A 19832-nucleotide genomic window follows, 5' to 3' on the forward strand; every position below is an offset into this window, starting at 1 on the left:
ATAAGAAAGTGGTCTAGCATAATTTTTTTGCATGTAACTGTCCAGTTTTGCCAGTATCATTTAATGGTCTTAACCTCATTGTATGTTGTTGCCTTTGTCATAGATTAATTGACCACACAGGCATGGGTTTATTTGTGGACTCTCTATTCTCTTCAATCGACCTATGTTTGTTTTTATGCCAGTACCATGCTATTTTGATTACGATACCTTTGTAGTATAGTCTGTTATCAGGTAGTGTGATACCAACTTCTTTCTACAAATTGCTTTGGCTATTTGAGGTCTTTTGTGGTTCCATATAAATTTTAGGAATATTTGTTTAGTTCTGTGAAAAATGTCATTAGTGTATTGATAGAGCTTGCACTGAAGCTACAGAGTGTGTTGGATAATATGGACATTTTAATGATATTCTTCCAATATACAAGCACAGTGTATGTTCTCATTTATTTGTATCTTCTTGAAGTTATTTTAATGTCTTATGGTTTTCAGAGTACAGATCTTTACCTCCTTGGTTAAATTTATTCCCAGGTATTTTATGCAATTGTAAATGGGCTTCTTAATTTCTTTCTGATATTGCCTTATTGGTGTATAAAATGCAACTATTTTCTAAATATTAATTTTGCATCCTGCTACTTAATTCATTTATAGGTTATAATAGTTTTTGGTGGGCTCTAGGATTCTCTCTAAATAGTATTATGTCATTGGCAAATAGTGATGCTTTTACTCTTCCTTTCCTATTTGGATGCCTTTTATTTATTTTTATTGTATGAGTGCTGTGGCTAGGGCTTCCAATACTATGTCAAATAAAAGTGATGAAAGTGGACATCCCTGTATTGTTCTTAATCTTAAAAAAAAAAAAAAAGCTTTTAGGTTTTCACCATTGAATATGATGTTAGCTCTGAGTTTGTCATATATGGCCTTTATTATGTTGAAGAGTGCAACCTCTATATCCACTTAGTTATCATAAATGGATGCTGGATTTTATCCATTGCTTTTTGTGCATCTATTGATATGATTATATGATTTTTATCCTTCATTTTGTTTATGTGATTTATCATGTTAATTGATGGATATTGAACCAAGCTTGCATCTCAGGAATAAAACCCACTTGATCATAGCGTATGACTTTTTTAATGTATTGCTGGATTCGGTTTGCTAATATTTGAGAACTTTTGCATCTATGCTCATCAGGGATATTAGCCTGTAATTTTCTATTTTATAGTTTCTTTCTCTGGTTTTGGTATCAGGATAATGCTGGCATCGAAGAATGAGTTTGGGAGCTTTTCTTCCTCTTCAATTATTGGGATGCCTTGAGAAGGATAGGTATTAATGCTTCTTTGAATGTTTGGTAAAATTCACCTGTGAAGCCATCTGGTCTAGGACTTCTGTTGGGAGATTTTTGATAACTGATTCAATTTTGTTAGTAGTTTTCAGTTTGTTCAGATTTTGTTTCTTCCTGATTCAGTTTTGGAAGGTTTTATATTTCTAGGAATTTATCCATTTCTTCCAGGTTGTCCAATTTGTTGGCATATTACTGTTCACAGTATTTTCTTATAATCCTATGTGTATCTCTGGTGTTTTTTCTCAATTCTCTTTCATTTCTGATTTTATTTGGGTCCTCTCAATTTTTCTTGATGAATCTGATTAAAGGTTTATCAGATTGTTTATCTTTTCAAAAAACCAGCTCTTGGTTTCATTGATCTTTTCTATTATTTATTTTTTTTAAATTCTAATCTTTATTTCCTTCCTTCTACTCACTTTCGGCTTCATTTGTCTTTCTTTTCCTAGTTCCTTTAGGTGTAAGGTTAGAACGAGATTTTTTTTTTCTTGAAATAGGCCTGTATTGCTACGAACTTCCCTATTAGGAATGCTTTCAATGTGTCCCATAGATTTTGACTATTTTCATTTTCATTTGTCTCAAGATATCTTTTGATTTCTTCCTCGATCTTTATTAACCCATTCGTTGTTTAGCAGCATGTTATTTAGCCTCCACATGTTTGTTTTTTTCAGTTTTATTTGTTATTAATTTCTAGTTTCATAAAACTGATCAGAGAAGATGCTTGATATGATTTCAGTATGCTTAATTAGGTCTCTAAGAGCATGTTGCCTTTCTCAGACACAATCTCCTCTGGTTTTCACAACCAGATGTTATGGGAACTTCTCTTCCCAGCCCTGGTGCCCCAGGCTGGGAAGCCCGGTGTGAGGCTGGGAAGCCTGGTGTGAGGCTGGGACTCCTTGATCCTCAGGGGAACCTCTGTAGCTATTTTCTCTGTGGCTATAGCCCATTCCACATCTCTGCCTCTCCTACCAGTCTCGATGTGACTTCTTTATATCCTTGGTTGTAAGCATTCTATCCATCTAGTCCTCACGTGGTTCTCAGTGATAGTTGCTCTACAATTCAGTTGTAATTTTGATGCCGTCATTGGAGGAGGCAAACACTGTTCATGTACTCCGCCATCTTGACTGGAAGTCAGCATGAAAGAACAATTTAAAGGCAATTTTATTTTTTGGTGAGATTGATTTTTGGCATGAAATACTGTGTCTGGTCTGTTTCCCTGCATAGTCATCAGAAAGGCAGGCATTTCTCTCTTTTAGGTTAGATTTTATTGCCCTTACTTTCATTTTGAAAGAGTATATAGCACATTAAAGAGTACAGGTATCTCTAGGCTCAAATCTCAGTGTTACAACTTTCAGACTGGATGACTGGGAAAATTAAATTCTCTGAGCCTAGGTTTAACTGTAACATGGTGATAATAACACCACTTATTATATAGAGCAATTGTCGAGATTACCTCACATACATTAACTCATTTAACCAACTCAGTGTCTGGCTCAATAATTGTTAGTGAAATGCCTTTTGGGTCAAATCTGTCCTTGTACTTTAAGCAGTGAGAATTCCAATTATAGTCTACAAAATATAAAGTATCGGAGAAAGGCAGGAACAAATACCAGATGCAGTTATAGTACACCAGAATTATTTTTCTATAATACTAGCAATTTGACAATGCAGGGTGAAGTTCTACCTCTGTTACTATTTTTTTGACCTTGGGTAAGTTAGATCACTTTCATTCCCCTTCATACAAAAAATGAGGGAGATTACTAATAAATCTATGGACTAAATTTAGTAGAGTTCAATCATGTAAATAAGCTACTATTGGGCTTTTCGACTCTTAAATATTAACCCATATCACCCAGCTCAGATGATAGTAAATGTATGCAGCTGGCCACTTAAAGGAAACAAAAATTAGGACAGTAGTCTTTTCCTGACGTCAGACTCAAACTAAAACCTTGGCTCTTCTTTGGCCTGTTGACTTTCCTAGTTCTTAGGACCTCTGACTGACAGGAACTATAACATCAGTTCACATGAGTTTCCAGGTGCCAACTACATACAGATCTTGGAATTATATATATAATATACTTATATTCATTCACCCACCTTTACCTTGTTGGTTGTTTCTTTAGAGAACCCTAATACATATGCATATACCACAATTTGTTAGTCTATTCATCAGTTAATGACCTTTGGATGGTTTCCATATTTTGACTATTATAAATAATGCTGCTGTGAACAGAGTTTTATGTAAACATATGTTTTAAATTTTCTGGGTTAAATACCCAGGAGTGGAAAAATATAGATGTTCTTGATGGATGCCCCTAACCCCTAGTTGTTCTCTGAGCACTAACATTTATTTTAGGCTTCAATTATACCACCCTCTATGGAACATCATCAAGGGATGATAAAGATGCTAAAACACACTTAAAAAAATAGCCCCATGAAGTTTGTTGAAGACATGCTTCTTATTACTCTCCATGGTATCTTCCTTTCTGTGAATGCCTACGGAGACATATTTCTCTGGTCTCAGCACAGGAACTGGTTTCCTTTTAGTTTTGAGACAATGTGAATCTTAACTAATCTTAACTTCCTCTCTTCGTGTGACTACTAGAATCTTTACAAAGCACATCGGATTTCATGACCTACATTTTATACACAGTAAGTCCTTGTTTAACATCATCACTAGGTTCTGCAACTTTAAGTGAAATGATATATATCACAACATCAATTTTATGATAGGCTAATTGATATAAACACGAGTTAAGTTCCTAGGTTTCTCATCAACATTATAACAAAACAATAATATAATGTGCTTCTCTCCTGATTTCATTAACTTCTTGTCCCTTATTTCCACATTCTCATTTCCCATTAATTTAAATTATTTGGCATTGCTCTATGTATATAACTTAGTAAATAATTTCTCAAATAAGGTAGGTTACAGAACTAATAGATCCACTAAATTTTCACCATCAACTTGAAAAGGGTCACAGATTGGTAAATCTTACTCATCTTAGTATATGTGTATGGAGAGATATTACTGATTTAGAGATTGTGATTTTAAATAGGCAATCCATATATTTGCTAGTGATAACTAAGTATTTTGTCATATATGCATCATAAATTTCTACAGTAATTCAGCATATGTTAGATGGCAGAGATTCAATTTACCTTTGGCTGACATTCATATATTTGAAATTCCTGGCACTATAGTAAGAAACCTTGCAGAAACCTGATGTGGCTAATCTTCAAAGAGATGTTTGACAGCCAATTATAACCAAATGATTAAAGCATTAAAACAGCAAATTTTGTTTAAAACGGTAAGAACAGAGAAATGGTATACAAGTTGACCCTTAAACAATAGGAGTTTGAACTGTGCAGGTCCACTTAAATGTGGATTTTTTTTTCCAATAAACACCTGATTACCTGTACTGTTTTCAATTCATGGCTGGCAGCAGATGCAGAGGGTAAACTGTATGCACTGATTTACACCATTTTATACAAGGGACTTGAACATCCTCGGATTTTGGTTATCGGCAGGAGGTCCCGGGACCAATCCTCCAAAGATACTGAGGGGCAACTAAGTTTTGGGGGAGTCAAAAGTCATACTTAAATTTTTGACTGCACAGGGGGTTGGCACCCCTAAGTCCAGTATTGTCCAAAGATTAGCTGTAGTTTTTAAAGGTATATTAACTACCTTGCTTCCAAAAGGCATGAAGACAGTTTCTCAATGTGATTTTAATTATATTATGGAAATAAGTTTTAGTAGAGAAAATAAATGACATAGGAATCACCTAACAGATGGTTTAATATTTAGATATTTTACTTACAGACTTTAAAAAATATGTTATTACACCTCAATCCCGTTTTGTGTAATTTAATGAAAATATATTAGAATAAGAAAAAAAACATATATGAAGGATATTTATTGCCATAGTTTTGCGAGAAGGAAGAAAGTAGTCAAGTTATGGCACATATACAAAATGGAATATTTTATATCCATTAAAAAATATTATGAATCTGTGAGTTGAGTTGATATGTAAGATCAAATTGCATTAAGTGAAAAAAAGGTATAGAATGAGTGGTATATGCTCTTATCTGTAACTTCTTTAAGAACAAACAAACAGCTATTAACAGTAATGACATCTAGGAGTGAGAATGATAATTAGCAGAAGGGAGGGAGACTTTTATTTTAGGCTTTTATGTTTAAATTTTTACCAAGTGGACCTTTTATTAAAAATAATCATTAAAAAAAATGTTATTAGAATTGATTATCTCTACTTTTTGCATTTCTACTTAATAGACCTACTGTAAATAAAAGTAAAAAATAAAGAAAAAAATGTTATTGGTAAAAGTGATACCATAAGCAATAAGCAAAAAGAACCTACCTTCTGTGTATCAATATCTTGTCTCATGATTCCCATTTCCTTGTTTATATTTTCTTTGCATTTCTCGCATTCGCTTAGTTGAGCTACTACTTTATCAAGTTCAGTTTCTTTTTGCTACAAAAAAGAAAATTCTTTAAGCTCAAGAAGTAAAAATATAAACAAATAAATAATTTTAAGTTTTAAATTACCTTCTTATAGTCATCTTTCCCATCCTGAATATAATTCTCAATGTTTTTCATATAACCATGAATATTTTTAACCTTCTCTTTGATATCATTCATCTGTGGAAAAATATTAAGTATACACTGGTTGAGGACCAAGGCATTTAAGATTTATTTTCATGGAAATATCTTATACTAAGGTAACAAAAAATTTAAAAAACACAGTGAAACATTGGCTTGGAAATTAGAAGTCTTGGGTTCTAATTTTCATCACCAGCAAATTTTATGATCTTGGACAATGAGATTGAATTAAATAGTCTCAATTTTCAACTTCTATTTTAGACCAAGAAGCAAATTAATTTGTTTAATCCTTACTCTAACAAGAATTTTTAACATCAATATTATGTAAAAATCTGAAAATACAATTTATCTTATGTTTTTAATTTCATGTAAAATAATAGTGTCCAACACGTGCTCTGAACATAATAATATTTAATGTATATATTTGTAAACAAACATATAAATGAAATCTTACTTTATCCTGTGTTATTTTGCTGCTTGTATTTTTTTTGTAGATTAATTCTTCTTTTTCCTGTTGGAACTTTTCCAATGCTGTTTCCAAAGGGCTTATCTGCTCTTTAGCATCCTAAGAATATAAAAACTAAGTTTACATACATTCCATTACCTTATTTCAGGTGTCAGACTTTATAGACTTCAAAAATCAACTCATTTGCTCCTTCCAACAACCCTTTGAGGAAGGTGCCATTATTTCCAACACTTATTTCAGATGAGTAAACAGGCAAAGAAATGGTTTGTCCAGGGTCACAAGAGCCAGTAAATAAAGGATCCAGGATTCAAATTCCATACAGTTCCAGTCTCTCTCTGAGCCACTATGCTATAGTGCTTCAGCTGCTGTCTTGAGTTATGATCTACACCATGTGCTCCCAATTATATGAACATATGACTTCAGGTTTAAGTTTTTGTGAGTTTGCAAGGGCCCCTGTCAGCTCTGTGTGACAAAGAATAGGAAAAGCTCATTCACTCCAGGTCTCTTTTATAGATGGAAATATGATTATAAAGAACACTTCTGTCCTGAAGCTTAGTTTGCTAAGACTCAGTAGGTATTCTATGGTAATAAAATGTACTGGTGCACACTCATATTAATGTGTCCACAACTATTTTGGAAAGAAAGGGGTTTTCAGGTAACAAACTAGTTTACTCAACAGAATTCTGCATTATGTGCCTTTTAACATCTCTACAGCATAATTATATGATAACCACTGTTTGAAACAATGATCTTTAAGCATTTTAAGAACCTGAAAAATCTAAAGAATACACTAAGGTAGAAATGGTTACTTGGTATTATTTCAATGCAGGTATATTCTTTCATACCGGGAAGTGGTATGGGACAGTGGGAAGTCAAATGTCTTCGATTTCAGGAGACCTAACATCTGAAATTAACCCAGTCTCTTACTAGCTGTGTGAACTTGGACAAGTCATGGGACACCTAAAAATCTCAATTTCTTTTTCTATAAAAAGGGATTTAGTCACATATTTTAATGGAGTTACTGAGATACTAAATGGCTATTGTCAAAGCACTCTATAAAAACTAACTATACAAATGCAAGACAGTACTGTTTTATATCATACTCTAAGCCTCTGATAATTTGTAAGTCAAAAATACTTTAGAAACACCTATACTAACTATAAATTCAATAATATATTTAGTGCTTACTCAATGTGTATGTATAATTATGAAAACATAAATAAGGTTATTATTTCTAAAACTGTTCAAAACTTAATTGGTTGGGTCTTAGATTTGATTAATCTAGATGAGGAATTCCAAATGAGTTCCATTCCATGTGGCAACTCAGTGCCTATTCATTATTTTGGGAAGGATTCTAAGACTACGTCTGGAATCAAACAGAGAAAGTGCTATGACTGAGAGGTAGTATCTGCCACAGATACAGACTCTGTAGATAGGAAAAATCTCCCATATAGGCAGGAACTACTTATATGGAGTTAGCTAGCCACCATCTGACCACCTCCAATAACAGGAAGTTCACTATTAAAAGGGCAGCCAGTTCTTCCTTATTATAACCAAAATCCTTCTCCCAAAAATTTTTACCAAGTTCTGTCACATAGGAGCCACATAGAATCATTATACCATTTTCATTTTATCCTCACAATAACCATAATTCTAAACACTACGGCACTGGTCCCCAACCTTTTTGGCACCAGGGACCGGTGCCTGTATGAGAATCTAATGCCTGATGATCTGAGATGGAGCTGAGGCGGTGATGCTAATGCTAGAGACTGCAGATACAGAGGAAGCTTTGCTTGCTCGCCCGCTGCTCACCTCCTGCTGTGCGGCCTAGTCCCCTAACAGGCCACGGACTGGTATCATACTGTAGCCTGGGCGTTGGGGACCCCAGCACTACACCAGTAATTTAAAAGACAAACACATATGAATGTCTTTACCTTTATCTCTCTGTATAAAGACTGAACTTCAGTGGAGAATTCTACAGTCTGCTCCTCTAGTTGCTGACGACGCTGTAAATTAGTGGATATCTGAAGTTTCTCTGATTTAAGTTCATTTGTTATACTTTTGAGGTATTGAATCTGTTCCTGTTGGTCCTGTATAAGCTTACGATTCAATTCGATCTTACTGGAAACTGCATGAAAAGATTGACACAATGATTAATGTAAGGGTACAGAAAATGCTATGAGCAACATCCTTCCGGTTTTACAGGTCTATGGAATTCACAAGGTCGGGTTTCTTTGAGCCCACACACTGCAACAAAAATGCCACAAGTACCTCTCCAGCCCCAAAACCAGCTTTCTGTCCCCTCCTGGCCACTTAACAGGTGAGGTTGAGAAAGAGTACAACCCAAATGATACTCGTCATTCAAAATCTGTTGTGCAAAGTGAGGAAACAGAGAAGTGATACTTTTGAGAAAAAAGAGTGAATATACTGTGGACTGGAAGGAAGAAAAACAGTTCCTTGTCCACATAACAGGTGTAAAATTTATGGTAAAAAGCAGATGCTGGGAATGTTGAAGTCTTTAAAGGGTACATGAGGAAACACTATATTACCTGTATCTAATTTGTGTTGTTTTTCTTGTTTTTCCTGGTTTACTTGTTGAACAGTTCTATCCAAGTCCAGTCCTTGTAGCTTAGCTGCTTGTTGTGCAATTTTTCTTTCAACATCTTTAAGTTCCATCTTAAGAATGAAACGGTTCTCATTTAAGAAACTTACTGCATTATCATTATTGAAAAATCTTTAAAAACTGCTATTTTTAATCTAAATTTACAACTGCTTTCGGATATTGTAAAATTTAAAAGGATGAAAACGAAGTTAATTTTTAATGATTTCTAATAATTTCAATGACATAAGCCATACAAAGCAGACTAAAAATAAAAACAAACAGGACTACTACTAATTTCTTATAATTTATGAATAATTCAGGATGAAGACCTCTAAACACAATCTGTACCTGAATACCAGCTATTGTTTTTAACACTCTCACACTTAATGTTTGAATCACCATGAAACAAGTTTTCTTCTGCCTCAAATGACAACACACTTACCTGCAACCTCTCCATAATTGTAACATCTGTCAGACACTGTTTAGCACTTTCTTCTTCAGGCATTATTGTACCCAAGAGTGTTTCCTGTTCTTCTATGTCATTCTTTAGGCGCTGCATGTCTCTATTGACATTCTGCAGTTTGTTTCTTAATTCTGGTATTTCCTTTTCTTTCAAATCAATTATGCTTTGCCTTAACAGAAAACACACAATTAAAAATAAGCTATCTAATATTTTCTCATAATGAGACTGAAGTTATGTATTTTTCACAATGTTATAGAAGTCATATTATAACCTCAGGGCATCATATCAATGGGTACATGATGTCAGTATGTCTTATTATTGGAGATGTTATTCACTTAATTAGGATGGTGTCAGCCAGATACATCCATTGTAAAGTTACTATTTTTCTTTTCATTATTAGTATCTTAAGAGAAATACATTAAGACTATGTAAATATTCTGTTTCTCTTCAAATTTGTGCCCACTGATTTTAGTATCCTTTGGTAGATGTTGCTTGCAACAATTATTATTGTGCGGTTTGTGGCCACATTCTACAAGTTAACTGACCATACTCATCAAAAGAAAAAGATCATCAAAGACAAAGACTGAAGAACTGTTACAGACTTCAGGAGCCTAAGGAGAAATAATAACTAGATGCAGTGTGGGATCCTGCGTAGAGTCCTGAAACAGAAAAAGGACATTAATAGAAAGACTGCCAAAACTCAAATATGGTTTGTAGTTTAGTTTAGAGCATTAAACCAATGTTTACTTCTTGGTAACTGTATTATGGTCACATTAAGTTTGGATCATCAGGAAAAGCTAGGTGAAGGGTATATGTACTATTTTTGTAGTTTTTTTGTCTTAAAAAATTTTCAAGATCAAAAGTTAAAAAATGATGGAAAGAAGGAAGAAAATCATTCAGCCAAGTGCCAAATGGGTTTACAGTACAAAAGCTGTTAACCCAGTTTACTGCTATTGTTCCAGTTAATGTGTCAGGTACTGGCCCCATACATATGCATATATTTTTTGCCATTATATTATTAAATCCTTTATGGTTAAGTTCAGAAGTAATTAAAGTAGACAAAATTCACACTGAAAATTATGGGTACATTTGTTTTAAATCTTGGTAGCCCGGAAGGGCTAACTAGGGAGTTTTTCCATTTAATATTCAAGATGTCTGTAATGATCTGATTAATGGAAAGGAGCTATTCCCTAGTCTTGGGACACTGTCCTGCCCTGGAAACTTATCAAATCCCACCCAATCTTCAAGGCAGTCTAGTCCCTCTTCCTAGGACATCTCCTCTCAGAACTAGTTTTTACTTGTCTCTCCCTTTCTGAATGTCTATATCTATTTCATTACCACCCAACTTCGTTCTTAAAGCACTGCCTTTCTCATATAGTTTCTTTTTTTCCTGGTTTAGTGTCTTTAAAAATTTTTTTTTTCAATTACAGTTGACATACAGTATTATATTAGTTTCAGGTATATGACCTAGTGTTAAACATTTATATAATTTATAATGTTGCTGATACCTCTAAAATAATTAAACTTGTATTTTACCTTTTAAGAAAGCTATTAAGTTTATTTTGGAAAATTCCAAATTCTTATTTAAAATTAAAGTAGCACAATAAATTAAATTGGCTTTTAATGGGAATCTTATAGTAAACTAAAAGAGAAACTAGAAACTCAAGGGTTAGCTCTCGAATACTGCTATTACCTAATGATTTTAAGAAGTCCACAGAATGACTAAGAAATGCCAACCTGAAGTGATTTGTTGCAATAGAATATCTATAATTTTTTATACTAAAAAAAGGAAAAAATTCTGAGTAAATATGAAGCTATGCAGATTATGAGTAATTTCATGCTCACATTACTTCCTAAATATTGTAGTCACAAGTCATAGGTTGGTCTTAAATTATGTGCCCAGTCCCTAAAAAGTGACACAGCTATGAAAGTCAAGCATTCACCTGACTTGGGGACATCTTTGTGGAGATCTACAGGCATCTGTCCATAATTTTAACTCATTTTTAAATGTTCACATGCACATCAAAAACCCTTATCAATGTGGTCCAAGTTTTGGTGTCTTCTTTTCTGATGATTACCTAAGATGCTAAAATTAAGTATTCTAAGAAAAAGTAAAGATATTTCCTGAGAAAATGGGCTACTGAGATCTACTAGGTTCTCTGTTTTTTTTTTTTTAATTTTCAGAAAACTCAATTCACCTATTTTTGTGACAGTATCTCTTTTCCAAGGGGATTTTATGTAAAAGGGACCAACACAGACATGGTACTGAAAAAAACCTTTGGAAGAAATGGGAGAAATTTTAGTTGTGTTTTTATTTGAATGAAGTGTTATAATAAATGAACCTGAGTCATTACTAAGCAAAATGAACAAGTATATTTTCATCTGACATTTTACTCATGATGGGTGTCTTATATTAAGTATTGGTAAGTTTGGAGCTTTAAATGAAAATATTATTTTCTTCAAAGAGGATAAGCAAAATTTGGCTCTTACTACCTCTCTGAGCTCATCTTCAACCACTGTCTCTTTTGGCCTTCAGGTCAAACAGTCCTCAGGAATTTTGTAGTGCCTGGAATGCTCTTCTAGACACCTGCAGGGCTGGCTCCCTCAGTTCTCTTACATCTCTGCTCAAATATACTACCTTCATCAGCTACTCCCCTCTGAGCCTCCACCTGTCAGGTACTCTCTATTATCTTATCCTGCTGTATTTTTCTCCGCAGCACTGATCATCACCTAACAGAGTACATATTCAATTTTTTAGCTTCAGGTTATCTTATGTGTAGTGACCAGAACAGTACATAGGTGCCACTCCAGATACTGGGATACTAACTGGATTAAAGTTGGCCACAAATACTCTGCCACTTCTCCCATCAAAAGGTGAAATCTGGGTCTTGTTGAATCCTGACAGGTTCTGTGACTGCTCTGACCAACACAAAACAGCAGAAGAGACACTGTACCGGTTTCTGGGCACAGATCTTGAGACTTACAGCTTCTCTTTCTTGTCTCTTGGCATACTTGCTCTTAGGATATTTCCTTTGGTAACTCAGCCACTATGCTGCTGAAAGTCCATGACACACGTGGAGGCCATGTGAAGACATTCAGTTTGACAGCCCCAGCAGGGCTCCCAGACAACAGTCAGCCATATCAATTGGTCATCTTCAATGTCTAGCCCAGGAGAGCCCTGAGATGGCTGCAGACAACATCTAACTCAACCATGTGAAAGACCCCAACTAAGAACCACCCACCAAAGCCCAATCATTCTACAGAACCACGAAAAACCATAATAAATTTTTGCCGTGAGGCACTAAGTCTTGAGGAGGTTTGTTACACTACAATAAATAACCAGAACAGATACTGCAGTTCTCGTTCATTCAGTAGATAGTTACCAAAGTAACAGTACACAAAGAATAATGGAGGTACAATGATGAATAAGGCGGCAGGCGCCTTACTCTGAGAAGGGAAACTGTAATGGCGAGTGTCCCAAAATATAATACAATGTTGATTTCTACTATTTATAATGTATCAGTATGACACAGAACTAAGCTCACATTTCCTTGACATGCACTTTCTACAAATGTTCAAGTTTAACTTTTATTTGACCTTTTTAAGATACTGTCTTATTCTTCTTCCTTTTTATTCTCATAGTACAGCTTTTGTCTTATCACATTCTCTCTGTACCCCCCAATAATCTAGTTTTCACCTTGGATGATTATGTTATCTCTACTGTTGCATAACAAAATAGTCCAAAACCTAGCAGCTTAAAACAGCACTTATCCCTTACAGATATGAGAATCAAGAAGAGCTATTTGGGTACTTCTGACTTAGGTGTCTTGCTGAAGTTGCAGTCAAGCTGACGGCTAGAGTTACAGTCACCTAAAGCCTCATTGCTACAAATGGTACTCATTCGCATGGCTGTTCAAAGACCCCAGGTCCTCACCGAGTGGCTCCCTCCACAGGGCTACTCACAACATGGCAGGTGGCTTCCTCCCAGATCCAAGAGAGAGCAAAGGAGAGCAGAAAGTCTTAGTGCCTTACATAACCTAATCCTGGAAGGGACATGCTATCATTTCTGTTGTATTTTATCAGTTACACAGACCAGTCCTGGAACATGAGGTAAGGCTATACAAGACTGAACACCAGGAGGCATGGGTCACTGGGACCATCTTGGAGGCTGGCTCCCACAAAGCACATCTTCTTAGACCTTTCCTACTTTTCCTGAAACTCCTCATTGGTTTTCCAGGAAAACATACCCTCTTGGTTTTTCTGTTTCGAGTTTTTCTTACTCTCATCCACCTAATACATTAATATTAATTTTCCTAAAACACATCATTGATTAAATCGCTCAGAATGGCTCCTTATCACCTATCAGAGAGTTGTACCTAGCTAGGACTGAACATAATATAGTCCTACCTTCCCAACTTATGGGAACCAATGCCTACAAATAGCTCTCCCAACTCCAGATAACATTTCTTTTGCAGCACAGTCCATACGCTCCTTCCCTCTATATACACTATTCTTGTCTCCCTCTCCCCTTTCCTTCTCTTGAGTTGAACTGACTTCCCTGTGATTTACATTCCCCTTCTTACCTTGCTCTCAAAATTCAATTCTTATTTTGTAGTCCACTGGCTTCTCTGTTCTTGAATAATGCATCTATTTAAATCAATTAAGCACTTTATTAAGCCTAGCTTTCTAAATATCTAATTCTGAGAGTCTGTCTCCGTTCTTAGACTATCAGCTCCTTGAATGTCATGCCTTATTGGTCTTTGTGACCGGCTCTGTGCTCTGTTCTGGGAGACACCAAGGCAATTATCATTTACTTCCTGATTTTATTTTATTTACAAATAGACCATCATTTGAATTTCTTATAAAAGTGAGGGAAAACTAAACAAGAGAAATCCTCTATAATCAATTCTTTTTGGAAGTGGGAAAGACATATATAATTTAAAATCTGTCTCCTAGAAGAGCTTTTCAGTACTTTAACTCTTTTACTGGATTTTTAGAAAGTTATATCCACAAACAGTTCTAAGTATGTCAAAATATTCTGCCCTCCAGCCAAGTCTCAGGATTTACACACACACACACACACACACACACACACGTTCTGCCCTGTGACTAGATTAAGAGGCAAATTAACCTTTAAATAAAATAATTATTTCTTCTTACCATATAAACAACATGAGTTGAGGCATACTGGCTTAGAATCCTGACTTTAATTTTTATTCATTCAAGACATGCTTACTGAGTCGCTACCATATGCCAGGTCTTGGACTGGTACCTTTTATAGTGCTGCCGCTGCATGTATGGTAAAGGTAAATCCCTATTCTCACCTCATGGGCACAAGCCCCAGCATTTCATCACGCCGCTTTTCTTTTTTCTTTAGTTCTGATTCTGTTGACTTGAGTTTATCTGGAGCAAGCCGCAGCTTAGACTGCAAATCACTGATGACATCTTGTAATTCAGCTTCTGTATGAAAAATTCTCTGACATACAGGGCAACAGGCCTGGTTTTCATCTGTTAGCTGAGTAATGAATTGGGAGTAAACTGCTGTGGCTCCAGCCAGCATTGCTATTTTAAAAAATAAATAAATACCAAGTGAAAATATAAAATATGATTTTGTCAATATGATTACATCCTCTTCTGTAAATATGATTCTTCTTGCTTTATCAACACATTATGAAAGAAATTAAAATTCTCTGATATTTAAATATTGTCCATTCAGATTTGTATAAATTACTCTCTGGTAAAACAAAAAGTATAACAAAATTTTAGAGCTTATTATGTGTCAGAAACTGTTCTAATAGCTTTACACCCATAATCTCATTTATCCCTCCTTAATAGCCTAGGTGGTAAGTAATTATGTCCTCAGACTCAGCATGTGAAGTACAGGAAGGTTTCAATAATTTGCACAAAGTAGCACAGCAAATGAGTTGTAGAACCAGGACTAAACCTTAAGCTATCTGGCTCCAGAACCAAGTTTTTAAATCTCCCATCCTTAATAGCTACCTGTCACTGAAAATTAAGAAGTGTCACAGTGCCTTGATAACATAAAGCAGGTAACTTACCTCGTTGTTTTGAGGATTTTTCAATTTCTTCTTTAAGCCTGTCTAAATCACTTTCAAAATCCTGGCTACCACAAACATCAAAAAGCTTGTCTTCATAACTGGACAACTGCTCTTCCTTCCTTTTTAGCTCATTATTCATATGATTTTTATTTTGCTCAGCTGAAGCTAGTTCCTTGCTAAAATAAGAATAAGTATGGATTACAATTTTAGAATATGAGAAGAGAGTTTGAAAAGTTTTGAGTAGGTAAATATAAGACAAATTCTGCCAACGAATATTACAAAGGTTTGTTGTGACCAAGTACTCTTTTTTTTAAGAAGTCATGGCAATCGTCACTTCTGCCTGAGCTCTCTCCCAGAACACAGTCTCAGTTGCCAACAGTGATCATGGGCCTGCTCCAAGAAAAATGTGTAGTGCAGGGAAAATTCTGCCTGGTTTCTGGGGTCCATGGTCTTAGATCTTGGGTTAATAGCCGCAGTAAGAATATGCTTGCTAGATCTTCTGGAGGGAGAGAAGAGAGGGGAATATTCCAATTCCCTTTGGACCCTTTCACAACATTATTTCCTTTCCCTCCTGTAAAAACTTTTCTTGCATCCCCTCCTTGCTGTTATCTATGTCCTGATCATTCATTCTCTCAAACATCAAAGACTTTGATTACTAGTACAATTTACCTCCATTCCAACTCTTAAACATCATCTTAGCCAACCTCCACTGTTTGAGTCATGGAAAAACTTGGAAAAAAACACTCTATCCACTGGGCACTGCTCATCAAGGCCACCATCCTAGCAGCACCAAACACTGTTGATCCTCTCCTTAAAGGTCTATTTTCTCAAGGCATCCCAGATACTTGTTTGGCCCTTACTCTGGCTCCCTGGGCATGTCCCAGTCACCTTCACTTGCTCATCTTCCTTTGCCTGCCGACAGTTTAAATGCTGGTGTTTCCCAGGAGTCTGACTGTAACTTCTCTTCTCTTTGCACAACTCCTTCAAGGTGACATGGCCTATACTAATGACTGTAATTATCATTTACAAAGCAACAATTTCCAATCTTCTGAATTTCAAACTCCAATATTCTATTCCATAACAGACATTTCCACAATAAATTCAAATTTAACATGGCCAAATCCACTATCTTCTTCAAAAATCTGCAAAAATGAACCCTCTTATCCAACCACTATTCAAGGTGACATCTGAAAAAAGTAATCACTTTTTTTTTTTTAGTAAAAAACATATAACATAAAACTTATCACCTTAACCATTTTTAAGTGTACGATAGTGTTAACCATATGTACATTATTTTGCAACAACTTAACAGATGAAAACTTTGTCTTGCCCAACTGAAACTCTATACCCACTGAACAATAACTCTCTCTTCCCCCAGCTCCTGGAGACCATTTTACTTTCTGTTTCTTAGAGTCTGACTACTTTGGGTACCTTATGTAAGTGGAATCATACAGTATTTGTCTTTTCACAACTAGCTTATTTTGCTTAGCATAATATTCTTAAGCTTCATCCAAGTTGTAGCGTATGACAGGATTTCCTTCTTTTTAAAAGTTGAATAATATTCCATTACATGTGTGTGTATGGGTATACACCAAATTTTTTTTATTTATTCATCTATCAATGGAGACTTAGGTTGCTTCCACCTCTAGGCTATTGAGAATAATGCTGCAATAAACATGAATTTGCAAATATCTCTTCAAGATTATGTTTTCAATTCTTTTAAATATATACTCAGAAGTAGAACTGCTGGATCATCTGGTAATTTTTTAAACTTTTTGAAGAACCTCTAGACTGCTTTCTATAGTGGCTGCACCATTTTATATTCCCACTAACAATGCACAAGGGTTTCAATTTCTCAACATTCTCATCAACACTTGTTATTTTCTGTGTTTTTGATAGTGGCCATCCTAACTGGTGTGAAGTGATATATCTCTGTGGTTTTGATTTGCATTTTCATGATAATTAGTGATGTTGAGCATCTTTTCATATATTCGTTGGCCATTTGTATATCTTCTTTGGAGAAATATCTATTCAAGTCCATTGCCCATTTTTAAATCTAGTTATTTAGGTTTTTTTAATTGTTGAATTACATATTCTGGATATACATATCTGGATATTAACCCCTTATCAAATACATGGTTTGCAAATATTGTCTCCCATCCTGTAGGCTTCCTTTTCCCTCTGTTTACTGTTTCTTTTTGCTTTGCAGATGTTTTTAAGTTCGATGTAGTCCCACTTGTCTATTTTTGCTTTTGCTGCCTATGTTTTTGGTGTCATATCCAAGATATTATAGCGAATTTCAATATAATAAAGCTTTCACTCTATGTTTTCTTCTAGGAGTTTTATAGTTTTAGGTGGTATTTTTATAAAGAAGTTTAATCTTCTTAGTTTTACAAACTTTCAAGGAACAAGAGGCCCCAAATTACTGCTACCATTTTACTTAATTCATAAAATACAGGAGAACTAAAGTCAATTATCAAGACATACCATTTCATGACAATATGGTTTTAAACAATTAGAAATGAAAGAATGAACTAAGAGATTTCTATTATGTCCCAACTGTTACAACTACTTACTTCAATTTGGCAAGTCTGTCCCTGGTCTGATTAATTTCTTTTGATTTACTATGAAGCCAGTCTTCAAGCTGTTTTTTGTTGGGAAAATACCCTAACAATGAATTTAATTCATCACTGTGCCTAGATTTTATTTTTCTGATTTGTTCATCTTTGTCAGCCTATAAAGAAAAAAAAAATCTTTTAAAAATAAAGCTCAATATCTCTACATTATATCAGGAACAAAAATAAATTCTAGATTAATTATATTTCTAGGCTTAAAAAAGTAAAATTATAGAAATACAAGAAAATATAAAATTTTAGTCTCAGAGTAGGGATAGCTTTGCTAAGCCATAAAAGAGTAACAAGTCTAATGATATAAAAATTAAACTTCTGTATGATAAAAATTAACAGCAATGTACACAATACTTCTGTATTCTTAATTTTCTATAATTAGAAAATAATTTCTAAGCTTGAAAGTCTATTTTACAGAATATTAAGCTCACTTAGACCCTAAAATATAAAGCAAACACCGACTAAGTACCTCATACTCTATCGACTATAAATATAAGACAAGCTATTTCAAATATCAGAAAGTATAATTAGAAGAAAAAAGGTCATACTTTGTCTTTGGTCAACATCTCCATCTGGGTGCGCGTTGTTGTATGATGGTTTAACTGCTCCATCTCCTGGTCCAGTTTACGCAGGGTCCTGTCTAGGTCTGCTTTCTCATTTTGAAGGCTTATTACTTCTGTTTTTAGAGTTTCTATATTGCTATTTTTCTCAGCCTTGCTTAGCTCACGTTCCTTACAAATAATTCAAACAAATGCACAAGTTTACATAGTTTGTATTAAAATAATGACAAAGAGTATTAGAAATTAACTACTCAAAAAAAAAAAAATAAAGAAATTCACTACTCGGAATGGTCAAAATATTACTGTTTGTTTTTATCCAACAGAGAAAAAAACAAGGAATAATAATTTTAAGGAAAATCTTATAAAGTTGTATTACTATGTTATAATGCTAGAGAATTAATAAATAAATCTAAAAGGGTTACACAGGGGGGTGGAAATGAGAATAAGTGCAAAATTAAGAGAAATGTATCTACGTATACAGTTTAGTGACTCCTCAGTCAAAACAGTATTTATCGAGTACCCATGTAACTCACTACATTGCCTGGCATGGAGAAACTATAAAAACAGCATAATGCAGTCCCTGACCAGTGCCTCCCTGTTACAAGATGGTATTGTGATAAAGTACTATACCGATATTAAATGTACACTAGATGTTAATTAGGGAGCAAAAAGAAATGTTTATTTAAATTATCAAGATGGGACCTGAGAGGGGAATTCGTGAAGCTTGAGGATGCTTGCTTTGGTGGTGGAGATGTGAAGGAAAAGATTAGAAACAAGGAAGAAAATCTGAAAATTCATCAAAAGAAGAGACTGGCTAAGAAAGTTTCCACCACAGAAAAAGTGATAACATGATAATAATTTTGTAAAATTATTATGTGGAACCTAGAGGAAAATACTTGCTTTTTCTTTTTAACTTAGTTAAGTGGTTCTTAACCAAGGTACTCATAAGAATTACATAGTTTTGTTTTTAATGCACATTTCCATGCTCTACCCTTAGAGATTTTGATTTGGAAGGTCTGAAGTAAAGTCTAAGAGTATTTTTAAAACGCATCCTAGGTGCATCTAATGTTTAATCCACTAAGTTCTATAACAAAACAA

At 34.6% G+C, this 19832-nt stretch overlaps 1 protein-coding gene across 3 annotated transcripts in view; it reads right to left on the reverse strand.

Moving 5' to 3' along the window:
• Positions 1-19832, reverse strand: part of RAD50 (RAD50 double strand break repair protein) — an 84149-nt gene that overhangs the window by 26030 nt on the left and 38287 nt on the right. For all 3 annotated transcript variants that reach the window (XM_036224182.1, XM_016118400.2, XM_036224183.1), the window contains 10 exons: positions 18723-18905; positions 18124-18281; positions 15548-15723; positions 14813-15050; positions 9468-9657; positions 8973-9099; positions 8358-8551; positions 6412-6522; positions 5904-5996; positions 5716-5829 (listed from right to left, as the gene is read on the reverse strand). In XM_036224182.1, coding sequence (XP_036080075.1) covers positions 5716-5829; positions 5904-5996; positions 6412-6522; positions 8358-8551; positions 8973-9099; positions 9468-9657; positions 14813-15050; positions 15548-15723; positions 18124-18281; positions 18723-18905 — 1584 coding nt within the window. The remainder of the gene's footprint in view (positions 1-5715; positions 5830-5903; positions 5997-6411; positions 6523-8357; positions 8552-8972; positions 9100-9467; positions 9658-14812; positions 15051-15547; positions 15724-18123; positions 18282-18722; positions 18906-19832) is intronic.

This window comes from Rousettus aegyptiacus, unplaced genomic scaffold (genome assembly GCF_014176215.1).
Source record: "Rousettus aegyptiacus isolate mRouAeg1 unplaced genomic scaffold, mRouAeg1.p scaffold_m13_p_7, whole genome shotgun sequence".
NCBI lineage: Eukaryota > Metazoa > Chordata > Mammalia > Chiroptera > Pteropodidae > Rousettus > Rousettus aegyptiacus.